This window comes from Nelumbo lutea, chromosome 4, assembly GCF_056320005.1.
Source record: "Nelumbo lutea isolate HS-2025 chromosome 4, American lotus-T2T, whole genome shotgun sequence".
Taxonomy (NCBI): Eukaryota; Viridiplantae; Streptophyta; class Magnoliopsida; order Proteales; family Nelumbonaceae; genus Nelumbo; species Nelumbo lutea.
In genome coordinates, this window is record NC_142687.1 from 2926067 (window position 1) to 2939172 (window position 13106).

The following is a 13106-nucleotide window of genomic DNA, read 5'->3' on the forward strand; positions in this document are numbered from 1 at the left end:
TTCGAATCGGATCAGGCAATATTCTATTAGAAAATTTGATATCCAAATTCGATTTGATATCCGATGGATATTGAAAATCAATATCCGAATTCGAATCCTATTCAATTCAAATTTGATTGATTATTTATTTTAGATAATTAATAAATATATAAAATAAGTATTTTATTGATATAAAGTATAAAAATATATAAATTATTTATATAACTTAATTATTTTATATCTAAAATATATAAATTATTTTATATATTATATATAAGAATTAAATAAGCGATTGAATTCGGATATTTATCGAATCGAATTAGGTCATATCCGAATTCAAATCCGATTAACTACTCGGTATGAATAGGATATTCGAATTCGACCGATTAAATATTCGAATTATCTGAATTCGATTCGATTATATCAAATATCGAATTTAAAATCGAATTTTCGAATACCGTTTACACTTCTATGGCTGCTTGAGACAAATATAGGCCATTATGGGCCAACTAAAAACACTACATGGGGTCAAATGATTAAGGGTTGGGGCCTATGTAGGCCAAAATGTCCTTATGCTTTAATGGGCTGATAATAAAGGTCCTTGATGGGCCAATTTAAAGCGAAGAATAAAAAATAGGTACCGCAAGAAGGAGAAATGGATTTTAATGGGCTGGTTTGTCGCTACGACAACAATTTAACACCAATATAAATTTTAGGGGTTTTTAGTTTTTACCGTCCACTCCATCTCAGATTTCATAATTCGATCGTAGAGCTGATTAGTGTTGGGGGAGGGGGAGATTCCCGATTCATGGGGGAGGATTATAGGGGAAGCTGGGAATAAATGCATTTGGGAAAATAATTTCCCAATTCTGAGGTGGAGTGGACCCTAAAAAGGCCTATGTTTTATTTGTAAATCCATACGTCCAAAGCTTAGCCTATGCCTGGGCCTATGTTTTAAGCATGAGGTACAGGGGCTGGCTGGTTGCGGCTCGAGCCTATGTTTTAAGCATGAGATACATTGATATTGGCTATATGTCAAATCTAGATTTCAATCAATTATATTAAAATCTACTTATTTTTTCATAAAATATACTTTTACATTTCATGTTCAAGTGAAATCATGTTTTTTGCTGTATCGATGTACCATATATTTCGCATAAATACAATATTCAAATATAAATGTATATATATTGAGTATGAACAGTACGTTGGCACAGTTGCAAGAATCTTGTTTCAAGATTCTTGTAATGGAAGTGACCTAAACATACACGAGTTCAAGTGATTGAGTTGCAACAAGCAGTATGCTTGACATGTTTTTACATGGTCTATTATTCCATCCCAAACATATGTATCAGGTTAATTCCATTATTAAATGATACAGATTATGTGATTGATTTGGCCGAAAATCAGTAATATTCTTGATAAACTTCAATAAATTTGAAATACAAAAAAAAAAAAAAAATTCTACAGAAAGAGAGAAAGAGAGAGAGAGAGAGAGAGAGAGAGAGGGCAGAAATAGTATCTGAGAAGTGGATTTTTCCAGAGGTTGAAAACGATGTTGTGTTTGTAATAGCAGCCAGCAAGATTGTAAATAAAAATGTCGTGTGGTGTGTTTTAGAACACGTAATAGAACAATAGCGTGTTCAATTTTCTGCGAGAAAAATTTTTATCGAGAAATTTCTACAACCGACATCATGTTAACAAAGCATCAATTATTAAATCTCAGTTTGTAAGTAGTGAAAATGCAAATACATACAACAGCATAAATCCTTTCTATTAACCCAGTATTTGCACTGTATATATTTTTATTTATACTCCTTAACTGACCCTAATTTGCTATCGTAATGTGTTCCATAGACCATTATCAAACACAAAACTATTGTGATAAATGTTATCTGAATCACAAATTGGCCTCACTTAACTCTTTGTGAATGACTTCGGAATGATGACTTTTAATTAATTTGCTGTTTTTATCTCTGTATGGGTCGATTTTTATGTTTTTTTGGTATTGTACCAGAAAAAGGTCTGGTGTTTGGGTTAATCGGGTATGAAATCCAACTTTTAACTGCCAAACCAAACATTCACAACACATACAGAGTTGGTTTGTTTTTTGTTTTTTTTCCTTACAAGGAAGTGAAGGAAAAAGCTAAAAGCTTGTATACTTGGATATGTAAGGTGCTTGGTAAATATTTCTGCGACCAAACATCTAGAAGCTTCATTTAAAGCTTTCTAAAGTCTTTCATTTAACAGTTTTATAGATCATGATAGATCTAAAATATTTACCGAGCTATCAAAATTTTTAAAGACAAGACCCCAGAAGCTCATTTACATATTTTGGCTATCTAGGCTGTTGAAAATGAATCCAGATCTGCTTCTCATAGAGTGTTCTTCATAGCATATTTTAGCCACACATCAGAAGCATATCCAATACTTGTATTTTTTATTCATGGGAAATGTTCTCAATACATGGTGGGATGTCGCTTTAAAGCCAGTGTGAGGAGCAAATCCCAATTCTTTGAAAACCTTCTTAAGAAGATTTGTCAAACTTGTTGTGGAGATGACAACAAAGCCTTAAAATAATTCACTCTATGACTGTGAAGCTGTGCATTGGAATTATCTTTCCAATAAAAAAAAAGCATACCAAGTATGGAAATATCTTTCCATAAAAAAAAAAAAGCATACCAAGTATGGATGTATTCTTATAAGCTGTGAGGCTGTGATTACATTTACAACCGTAGGCTAGATATTCTGGGGGTGACAATGATTCATATGTCTCGTAGAGGTAACAACTGATTATTCCTAAACACAGTCAGGCCTTTTCTCAAACAAATGGTGGATGAGGCCCCTCTTGTTTATTTGTGTTTTTATAAATTTTGCAAAATGCACATAAGCATATTGTCAGAAAAATCCTAAAAACTATGGTCACAATAAAAAAAAAAAAAATATCTATAGAAGGTTGACCCGACTCCCTTCCGCTGTTTTTGAAGAAAAAGACTGTTGTTGCTTGTAAGCAATGGACACAATTTGGACTAGGAGTCTAGGACCATGGCTTGAGACAGACAATTACATACATCAACCATCAAGGATAAGGACCATCAAACCCACCAATATTCGAGATGTATGGTGTGAGATGCGTGGTACTGATACACCCTTGCTTGTATAGAGAAAAACGTGTATCCCTAGGAGACTGCTCATTGCTCAAGTAAGATTTGTAGACGTTGATAAGCATATAGTAAAACTAACCGACCATGAAGGGTATATAGTAGATAATCCATGGGGAAATTAGGGGGAGATATGAGATATCTATATATCTCATTGCAAACAAAAGAACGGCTTATTATCATCCACATTTCTTTATCCTCTTTCCAATCCCCACCATAGAAAAGGCACTCTCTCCACGCCTAAAAGAGACCCTAGCCTACCTCTCCTCTCCTCTCGTCTCCCTGAGAAGGAGAACGATCTCTCTCTTTCTCTTTAGGTCCCTTTCTCTCCTTATTCATTGAAGTTGATTATAAGTTTTTACGAGAGACTTTCAGGTACTATTACTCGATTTCCTCTTTGATTTTTCTAATTCTCCGTTGAAGTTTTGAGGGGCTCTTAGGTATTTAGTCCATCCGTTTACACACTTTCAAATTTTGATTTTTGGGTTTTCATTGGCTTCTCAATTTTTTTCCTTTTCTTCTTTCTTTGTATTGGAATATTGAATTGTGTTATTAATAAGCTGTTGATAACTTGATATTATGATCTCTGTCTTGGGTGTGCGTTATCAAGCTTTTTTATATGTAGATTTGTTCTCGGTTGATGAATTTGTTTTATATGTGAAACCCTATATAACAAATGTTGTTCTCCATCATCCGAAAGAATTCCTTTATTTTGGTGGATGAGTGAATCTTATCGAACAGAATGAAAGCGACTACAATCGGAAATGTTGTTCAAAAGGGTTTTCAAATTCGCAGTTTCTGGAAGAAATTTAGAAGACATGTATTGAGGAGATGCAGCGCTTAACTCACCAACTTGCCAGCTAGAAAACAGCTTCATTTGTTGCATTTATCAACTTGCTAGAGCTTTCTTGATTATTAGCTTGAAGTGTTTTTTTATGCCTTCTATAGTGCCTTCGGGAGTTAAGGCACGATTATGGGGTCATTGAGATTGAAGATTTTATGGTAACTAGGAAAATTATAGGTTTCTCTCTACATGCTTTTTTTGATTGGTATTACTTTTCTACATGTTTAATGGGTCATTTCTATTGAATCTACGTACTTCATCACTTGTCTCTGTTGAATGTAGAGCATATGCTTATTTGAATAGAAGCATCAGGTTTCCTTTACTTTTTTTTTTTTTTTTTCAAATAACAAAAATTCTTTTCCTCCCCCAGTTCCCTTTCTTAATGATTCTATCTTTTTTTCCCCTTGTTTATGATATGAGATCTGGTCATTGATGCAAGACCACTGTGTTTTCAGAATGGTTACTTACTCACTTTTTAATGAATTTAGTTATGGCTATTGCGCAATTGTACATTTCTTGCTTTACCTCCTTATCTAATATTAATCATCATGGATCAATCTGTTTTTCATTGTCACCTCTAGGGAGATAAAATTCACAATACATTTAGCAACTGGTGAGTTTTAGGGTTGTATACCTGTTATCCTTATTATTACTAATAACAGTTCAGAGACCACTTATCATATTGTTGCTAATGAACCGCAATGGTGTTGTGAGTAGTCAAAGAGGGGTGGAGACCCAGGTTTAATCCTGTGGAGTAGGACACTTAATGATTCCACAGAATGGCTGGTGTACTCTTGTGGACCCCTTCAAACAGGATTTGTCCATTTCTGAACTCAGGGCAGAGCTAAGTATACTGGTGGGGGGTCCTTGCCACCCCCCAACTTTTTGTTAAATCATTATTTATATATGGTTACTATTGGGAGGTTGGTCAAAATGTTATTAACCGGGTCCTTGGCCCCCCCAAAACTTGAATTAAAATGTAAAGGATCATACTCTAACTCCAACCCCCAAAATAAAAAAAGAAATTGTTTATTTTTTTTAAATATGTAATGGATTCAAATCTTCTCAAACCATTTTTCCCTATACCCTACTTCTACTCCCTATCTCATTTTCTTGTTCAACTTGGCCCCCTCAAAAGAAAATTCCTGGCTCCACCCCTGCCCTGCCTGAACTAACCATGGACATGTTGCATTGTAGCACAAAAAAGAGGTTTAAACGCATAGTCATTGATGTCATCTTTTTGCTCCATCTTGTTTTGTGTGGGTGCGCCTATTCCTTATTCAGGAACTGCTTGTAAGAATAGCAATCTTATGTGGCCAAAGAAAAACATAATAACGTATAGTTTCCTTCAGAGAAAGTTGAATGGATTTTTTTTGTTTTTATGCTTCTTCATCTTCATATATATATATATATATATGCAAATAACTGTATATGTGCTGTTGTTATTTATCTATCTACTGCAAAACAGAGTACTATTTATTATCTTAAAGTTGTGCTTTTCTGTACCAAGACTTGCTTAAATTACTGTTACTGATGTCGTTTGTTGCATGCTAACCGCAGGTTGTAACATTTTATAAAGATTATAGGTTTTCTTTATTACCGATAGGGGTCATGGCTAGGGCTCTTGTTCAGTCAACAAACCTATCTGCTGCAGTTGGTCAACGTCATGGCCAATTTAGAGGATCTAATAGAAGATCTTCCACAATGGCATGCAATATACCAGCTCCCAGTCTTATGCTCCGAGGTTTTTCAGGATTGCGGGCATCTAATGCATTAGATTCTATGCTAAGGTCACACTGTAATTTTCATTCCAAGGTGGCAGTGGCAATCTCCATTCCAAGAGCAAAGGCTAGCCGAGGGGTAGCAGTAGCTATGTTTGAGCGCTTTACAGAAAAAGCCATTAAAGTTATTATGCTTGCTCAGGAGGAAGCAAGGAGGCTTGGACACAATTTTGTTGGCACAGAGCAGATTCTATTGGGTCTTATTGGTGAAGGCACTGGTATTGCTGCAAAAGTTCTAAAATCCATGGGCATTAATTTGAAGGATGCACGTGTAGAAGTGGAGAAGATCATTGGTAGGGGAAGTGGATTTGTCGCTGTGGAGATCCCATTTACTCCTCGTGCAAAACGTGTTTTAGAACTCTCTCTAGAGGAAGCCCGCCAACTTGGTAATCTCTGAATTGCTAATAAATTGTTGAATATTTTCTTTTCCTTGTTTTTTTACCTCTTTTAAGTTTTAACCCATGCTGATCTGTTTGGAATCCTTAGTTCAAACATGCACCTATGATCTGTTATATATAGGGCTGTATTGGGGATTGTCAAACTTAGACTTGGATCTAGCGATGGATAAGTTCCCTATTATCCTTCTAGTCTCATTAGTGTTGTAACTCTTTTGAGTAGCCTGTTTTTATTTTAAGCAATAAGTGAAGTATCTTCCTCAGGGAAGAAGTAAGGAATATTCCATCTATGTGAAGTGCAGTACATTGAAGTTAGGGTGCAAACTTGGGCGGGCTTGGTTTGGGGTTTTGTCCAAATTTGAATGGGCCTGGATCGAAGCCTGAGCTCAGAGCAGTGTAAAATGTTAACTTGGTGAAACTCTTCTATATTTTGTAGTTGTGTATAAAGCTGTCAACTCTTACATGTTAAATTTCTCAGGTCATAATTACATTGGATCGGAGCACTTGCTTTTGGGACTATTACGTGAGGGTGAAGGTGTGGCTGCTCGTGTGCTTGAAAACCTAGGTGCTGACCAAAGTAACATACGCACCCAGGCAAGTAAAATAGACTTTTGTGGTTCACTCCTGCTATATTGAAGGAATCCTGCATTTCTTGTTGTACTTAGCAAATTCATTATTTTTTTTTGATGAATTAGCAAATCCATTATTTTTTATGAGTTCCTTTGATGCAATTAGGTTATCCGAATGGTGGGTGAGAGCACAGAAGCTGTTGGAGCTGGGGTTGGAGGAGGAAGTAGTGGTAATAAGATGCCAACACTTGAGGAGTATGGTACTAATTTAACAAAACTGGCAGAAGAGGTATCTTTAGTTTTTTATTCTCTCTGTTTAAAATTCTTTTCTCTGGCATTTATTACAATGCTAGGTTGCATTATTTCAAAGAAGCTGGTTTAAGCAACATTTGTTGCCTTTTTAGGGTAAATTGGATCCTGTTGTTGGAAGACAAGATCAAATCGAACGTGTGACCCAAATTCTGGGTAGGCGGACAAAGAACAACCCCTGCCTTATTGGAGAACCTGGTGTTGGGAAAACAGCAATTGCAGAAGGACTTGCTCAGCGGATTGCAAGTGGTGATGTCCCAGAAACAATTGAGGGGAAAAAGGTGATATTTCTGGATCTAATGCATCTTTTACATAGATGTATTAGTTGATGTTGACATGGATACAGGGTGTTCAATGTAGCAATTCTCAAAAATAAACAAATAAATAATAGAAGTACAATCCATCAAAATAAATAGAAGTATGAAATCTACAGTTTCGGCATATGCATAAAAATAACAGTAGAAATATTTATCCTAGATATTCTCTTAGTAAGTGTTTGGCATGCATTCTGTTTATTGGGCGATGTGGAGGTTGGGAATGAAGCAATGGAGTCATCTCTTAAATCCTTCTAATAAGTTATTTCCAAAATTTTCTCCACACAAAGTTCATGACACTTCATGTATGAACTTGTTCTTTTTTATCAGTAACAGTAATCAATGATTTTATTAATGCAATGGAGGGAAGAGCCACGCCATTCATATGAACTACAAGCAGCCAAAAGCTGACCTATCAAAAACATCACAAAATACAAAAAAAAGAATAACAAGTTTAACTCTACTTATCAACCAAAAAAAACTGTGACCCTGTTCCTGGTGCAGCTGGCAAGTTGTATTGTTTTACACAACTAAGAAGCTTAATTTATTATTATTGTGTCCCACTCCCATCGTGGAGGTGGGATGATATTGTTTTTCTAAGCATGAAATCCTTTTATCACATCTTTTTTTATTGATTCTCTTTAGGTGGTGGTCATAGGAAGCATGGTGATTGGATCAGGAAGAAAACAATATATTAGATGCTTAGTGTTGTGCCACTAGGATGATGAACACCTGGAATACCTCCTTTCTGGGGGATGGGGCCCATCATGGTAGCCTCCATAGTCTGTGCACATGAACTTGTCATGTTGAGAGTGTTACTTGTGAGAAGGCAGAACACGTAAATATATTGTTTCTTTTTTTCGCCTGACAAGCTCTCAATTGTATGTTTTCTTTCAGCCATTCATGCTTTATCACTCATTCTTTTATAATTTTTCTCTTTTCTAGTGTATAAGTTCTTTTGCTCACCTGAGTTTTGAGAAGCTGGAATTGTTCTATTTTTATGTGGTAAACTCTCACGAAAACACCAATGCAGAAAAGGATAATCATTCAAAATTTATTGGTGTCATCAGGTGATTACACTGGATATGGGTCTTTTGGTTGCTGGCACAAAATATCGTGGGGAGTTTGAGGAAAGATTAAAGAAGCTGATGGAGGAAATCAAACAAAGTGATGAGATAATACTCTTTATAGATGAAGTTCACACTTTGATAGGAGCAGGAGCAGCTGAGGGTGCAATAGATGCTGCAAACATATTGAAACCAGCTCTTGCAAGAGGAGAGCTGCAGGTAACTTAATCTTTCTGCCCTTCAAGTTACAACTTCAATTGGTTGTGTGAGAGCACTTGTTACTATGATTCATGTTCTATGAAAAAACTTGATATCATGGTTGCGTGGCCAAATTCAGTTGTGCTTTCATTGAACAATACTAGAGTCTTATAAGTTATTTAATTGGTGCAGTGTATTGGTGCCACTACATTAGATGAATACAGGAAGCACATAGAGAAAGACCCAGCATTAGAAAGACGATTTCAACCTGTAAAAGTACCTGAGCCTACTGTTGATGAGACCATTCAGATTTTGAAAGGGCTCAGAGAGAGATATGAGATTCACCACAAGTTACGCTATACGGATGAGGCCCTAGTTTCTGCTGCACAACTATCATATCAGTACATCAGGTCTGTTATTATGTGATTCTTGATTGATCCGTCAGTAGAGATCCTATGACCTTAAAGCCCGAAATTTTGAAATGTATGATACTTAGCATATCTTAACACTAATGTATGAATTTAATATGGTTCATAACTATTCAAGTATGAACTCTAATCTACTTAGCAGCATATCCATACATGTCTTCATACATGGGGGGATGGTGGCAATCATCGAGTAGATCCACCAATTTGCCTCTTTATTTGCAGGTTCCATACTACCTTTTCAAATGCAATTATTAACTTACAGCTTGGACTGCTGTATCGACAGAATCACTCTTCTGGAAAAAAAATAGTTGCCTTGGACCTGCCTTTTCTTGTTCATGTTAGGGTTGCACATTTCCCACAGCAGCTGATTAACATCCTTTATTGGGAATGAGACCAAGCAATTTTTTGGTGTTTTCATGGGGTTGGTAGCCTGAATCCTGTTCCTCTATATGGTTCTAAGGGCATATCTCTGTTAAAGAATGAGCTAAAAAAATTCTTCCCTCACTACCAGAACCTAGGTTCTTTTTTCATTTTCCACAGCCCTCTTAGAACCTTCGATTGGTACCAAATATCTCATCTTATTGGTTCATGTGTTTTAGTCACCTTCACTTTTATTAGATATCAACGTCTTAGAACACTTAGTGCTATGCATAATTATCGGGGACTATCTGGGGACACCTTTACACCATACCATATTTGAAATTTTGAATACATGTTAAAGATTTTCGAAAGAAAAAGGCAAGGCAGATACCTTATTGTGATGTATGCTATATCTATTCTTTTTGTTTTCTCTAATTGTAGCACCATGGTGTATATATTAGTTTGTTGTTAATTACTTATTCGTTTATAATCTTGCTGCAATACTTCTTTGTGGTTTGCAATTTAGACATTGATGGGCATTTCACCATGTAGAGATGGGGAAATTTTTGGGATATTTCACTAAAAACATGGAATGGTGAAACGAGATTTGTGAAGTTAGTTAATAAACTTTCAAAAATCATTAAAAAAGTATAATTGCACATTTAAGACCCATTAAACCATAGCAAACAACTGTATGAATCAAATAAAGGAAGATTAAGAGACTTAAATAAGTATCTTTCTGTGTCTCCCTTTCAGTCTTTTGGCCCTTCTTTACATGTGTCATTTACTTTCCATTTTGACTGGTGTCCTTTTTGTTATTATATGTTTTGATTAGATTGAGAATCCCTCCTTTGTAGTTTTGTGCCATTTTTCTTTTGAATTTTAGTGACTTAGTGAATCGTATAAAAATGGTAGGTCAATTATCCAATCGCTAGGAAAATATTGTTAAAAAATTATGATTTTTGTGAAATATTAGAAAGTTTCTGATGATACTATAAAAATTTAAACCTTAATTGTAAATCTATAATGGAATTTAACATATTGCTGATATAATGGAGATATTAGGAAAAAAATTTCTTGGAAAATGGAGAGATTTCAAAGAAATTTCACTAAATCTCAATTGGTATTGCAAACCATGCCATGTCCAATAAAGTATACACCTTGTTTGAAAAAAAAACCACCGCCAAACTGGTGGATTGGTAGCACTTAGGCATCAAGGTGATACTCTATTGCGTAGTTCCCCTTGCTGCCTTGATAACTGTAGTGCTATCTCAGCAGTGCTGCCATCTCCTTATCTGGCAAAGATAAATGATGTTACTCTGAACAGTAATTATCATGACAAAGAAATCATTGTAGAACTACAGGTTAGGGAACCTTTCTCTCTGACATTTAGTCTGTTGTAAGAAAGGATAAGGGGAGTGGGTGTTCTAGGGGTTTTTTCATTAGTTGATTGACCGATGCATTTGTGGCCATCGTATTTACTTATAAAGTTTTACTCCAATATGGATGATGAGCATGGTCTCCAGTCCACTATCAGAGTGTTATCATTGCTCTTGTATTCTTAATTTTGCACAGTCCTGTGTTTCTGATAAAGTTAATAATTACTGGTGTTGAGTTAGAATGGTTTAGCCGCTATGCTCCTATTTTAAGCTTTGGATTTGTGGTATTCTTACTGATATTTCTGCAATCGCCAGCGATCGGTTCCTCCCTGATAAAGCAATTGATTTGATTGATGAGGCTGGCTCTCGAGTTAGGCTTCGCCATGCACAGGTATGGCTTTACACTAGCCTTGCCATTACCCTTTTGGACTAGTTCTGTAAGTTGAGCAAATGAAAATGCTGTCCTAAACAGCTACCTGAGGAAGCTAGAGAGCTTGAAAAGGAGCTAAGGCAGATTACAAAGGAGAAGAATGAAGCTGTTCGTAGTCAAGACTTTGAAAAGGTACATCTTGAGAACTTGTACAAGTCCTATATACTTGTTAAGAAGTGACAATTTGTATTTGGTTTACGTGCCAAAGAATAAAAGGGATGTTTTATTCTTTTTGAGTTTGGAAACCATTTATATAAAGCTTAAAATGCAAAAAAAAAAAAATGACAGGCTGGGGAACTACGAGATCGGGAAATGGACCTCAAGACCCAGATGGCAAATCTTATAGATAAAAGCAAAGAGAGAACCAAGGCAGAGAGCGAGGCAGGTGACGAGGGTCCTGTTGTGACAGAATCGGACATCCAGCATATTGTCTCTTCTTGGACTGGTATCCCTGTTGAGAAGGTGTCAAGTGATGAATCAGATCGCCTTCTCAAGATGGAAGAAACCCTTCACAAGCGAGTAATAGGTCAGGATGAAGCTGTCAAAGCCATTAGCCGTGCCATCCGTCGTGCCCGTGTTGGTCTCAAAAACCCCAACCGACCAATTGCCAGTTTCATTTTTTCTGGCCCAACTGGTGTAGGAAAATCAGAACTGGCCAAGGCACTTGCTGCTTACTATTTTGGGTCTGAGGAAGCTATGATCCGGCTCGATATGAGTGAGTTTATGGAGAGGCATACAGTCTCTAAGCTCATTGGATCACCCCCTGGTTATGTTGGCTATACCGAGGGTGGTCAGCTGACTGAAGCTGTTCGACGTCGCCCATACACTGTAGTCCTTTTTGATGAGATAGAAAAGGCACACCCTGATGTCTTCAACATGATGCTTCAGATACTTGAAGATGGAAGGTTGACAGACAGCAAGGGCAGAACTGTGGATTTCAAGAATACCCTCCTGATAATGACATCTAATGTTGGAAGTAGTGTGATTGAGAAGGGAGGTCGCAGGATAGGCTTTGATCTCGATTATGATGAGAAGGACAGCAGCTACAACCGGATAAAAAGCTTGGTAACGGAGGAGCTCAAGCAGTACTTCCGGCCGGAATTCCTGAATCGGTTGGATGAGATGATTGTATTCCGTCAGCTCACGAAGCTGGAGGTGAAGGAAATTGCAGACATAATGCTGAAGGAAGTGTTTGACAGGCTGAAGGCCAAGGACATAGAACTTCAGGTGACGGAGAGATTCAGAGACAGGGTGGTTGAGGAAGGCTACAACCCTAGCTATGGTGCAAGGCCGTTGAGAAGAGCAATAATGAGGCTTTTGGAGGATAGCATGGCTGAAAAGATGCTAGCAGGAGAAATAAAGGAGGGTGATTCAATCATTGTGGATGTTGATTCAGATGGGAATGTGACTGTGCTAAATGGCAGCAGTGGTTCTCCGCAACCAGCTCTGCTTGAGTAAACCAACCACCTCTTTCAACCATTATGCCAACAAGATGTTGTTTGTACCTCGAACTTATTTTAATAGGTTTTATATTAGTCTCTTCTGTTCAAAAGTTTAGGATGATAGCCAAGTCTTTTAGACTGGAAGGTGGCTTGAGCACTGACATTACGTTGTATAAGCCACGCTGTGCATGCATTTTTTTTTTGTTTATTTCAAGCATTAACAACAGATATTGATGCAAGTGTTCACACTATTACATGGACTGGAAATAGGTAATAGACGAGACGAGTGGATACTTCTCTTTCGTCTCATATTTTCTGGAGATTGCCCTGAACTGTGTCAATGAACGAACAACTCAAAAAACTGTCAATTAACAACCGCCACCCTAACCAAAAGTTATATTTTTAAAATTTTTTAGTTCTGCTCTTGATTTGCAAGAACGAAACCGAATT

At 36.7% G+C, this 13106-nt stretch overlaps 1 protein-coding gene across 3 annotated transcripts; it reads left to right on the plus strand.

Moving 5' to 3' along the window:
- Positions 1 to 3264: 3264 nt before the first annotated feature.
- LOC148853390 (ATP-dependent Clp protease ATP-binding subunit ClpA homolog CD4B, chloroplastic) lies at positions 3265 to 12976 on the plus strand. Of its 3 annotated transcripts, none has more exons than XM_088941349.1 (10): positions 3265 to 3515; positions 5545 to 6151; positions 6639 to 6754; positions 6896 to 7018; positions 7134 to 7319; positions 8423 to 8638; positions 8810 to 9027; positions 11100 to 11175; positions 11257 to 11346; positions 11503 to 12976. In XM_088941349.1, exons 2-10 carry the CDS (start codon positions 5596 to 5598, stop codon positions 12670 to 12672), a joined length of 2751 nt encoding a protein of 916 aa, XP_088797475.1. In that variant the 5' UTR covers positions 3265 to 3515; positions 5545 to 5595; the 3' UTR covers positions 12673 to 12976. The 3 variants fall into 3 exon arrangements, with proteins under 3 accessions (XP_088797475.1, XP_088797476.1, XP_088797474.1); XM_088941350.1 differs by having other exon boundaries at positions 3492 to 3580; XM_088941348.1 differs by lacking the exon at positions 3265 to 3515 and adding an exon at positions 3841 to 4142.
- The last annotated feature ends 130 nt before the right edge of the window (positions 12977 to 13106 follow it).

Coding starts and splice junctions, on each gene's coding strand:
- LOC148853390 (XM_088941348.1), top strand. Junction 6,152..6,638: donor AGAGGAAGCCCGCCAACTTG/GTAATCTCTGAA, acceptor TAAATTTCTCAG/GTCATAATTACATTGGATCG. Junction 8,639..8,809: donor TTGCAAGAGGAGAGCTGCAG/GTAACTTAATCT, acceptor TAATTGGTGCAG/TGTATTGGTGCCACTACATT.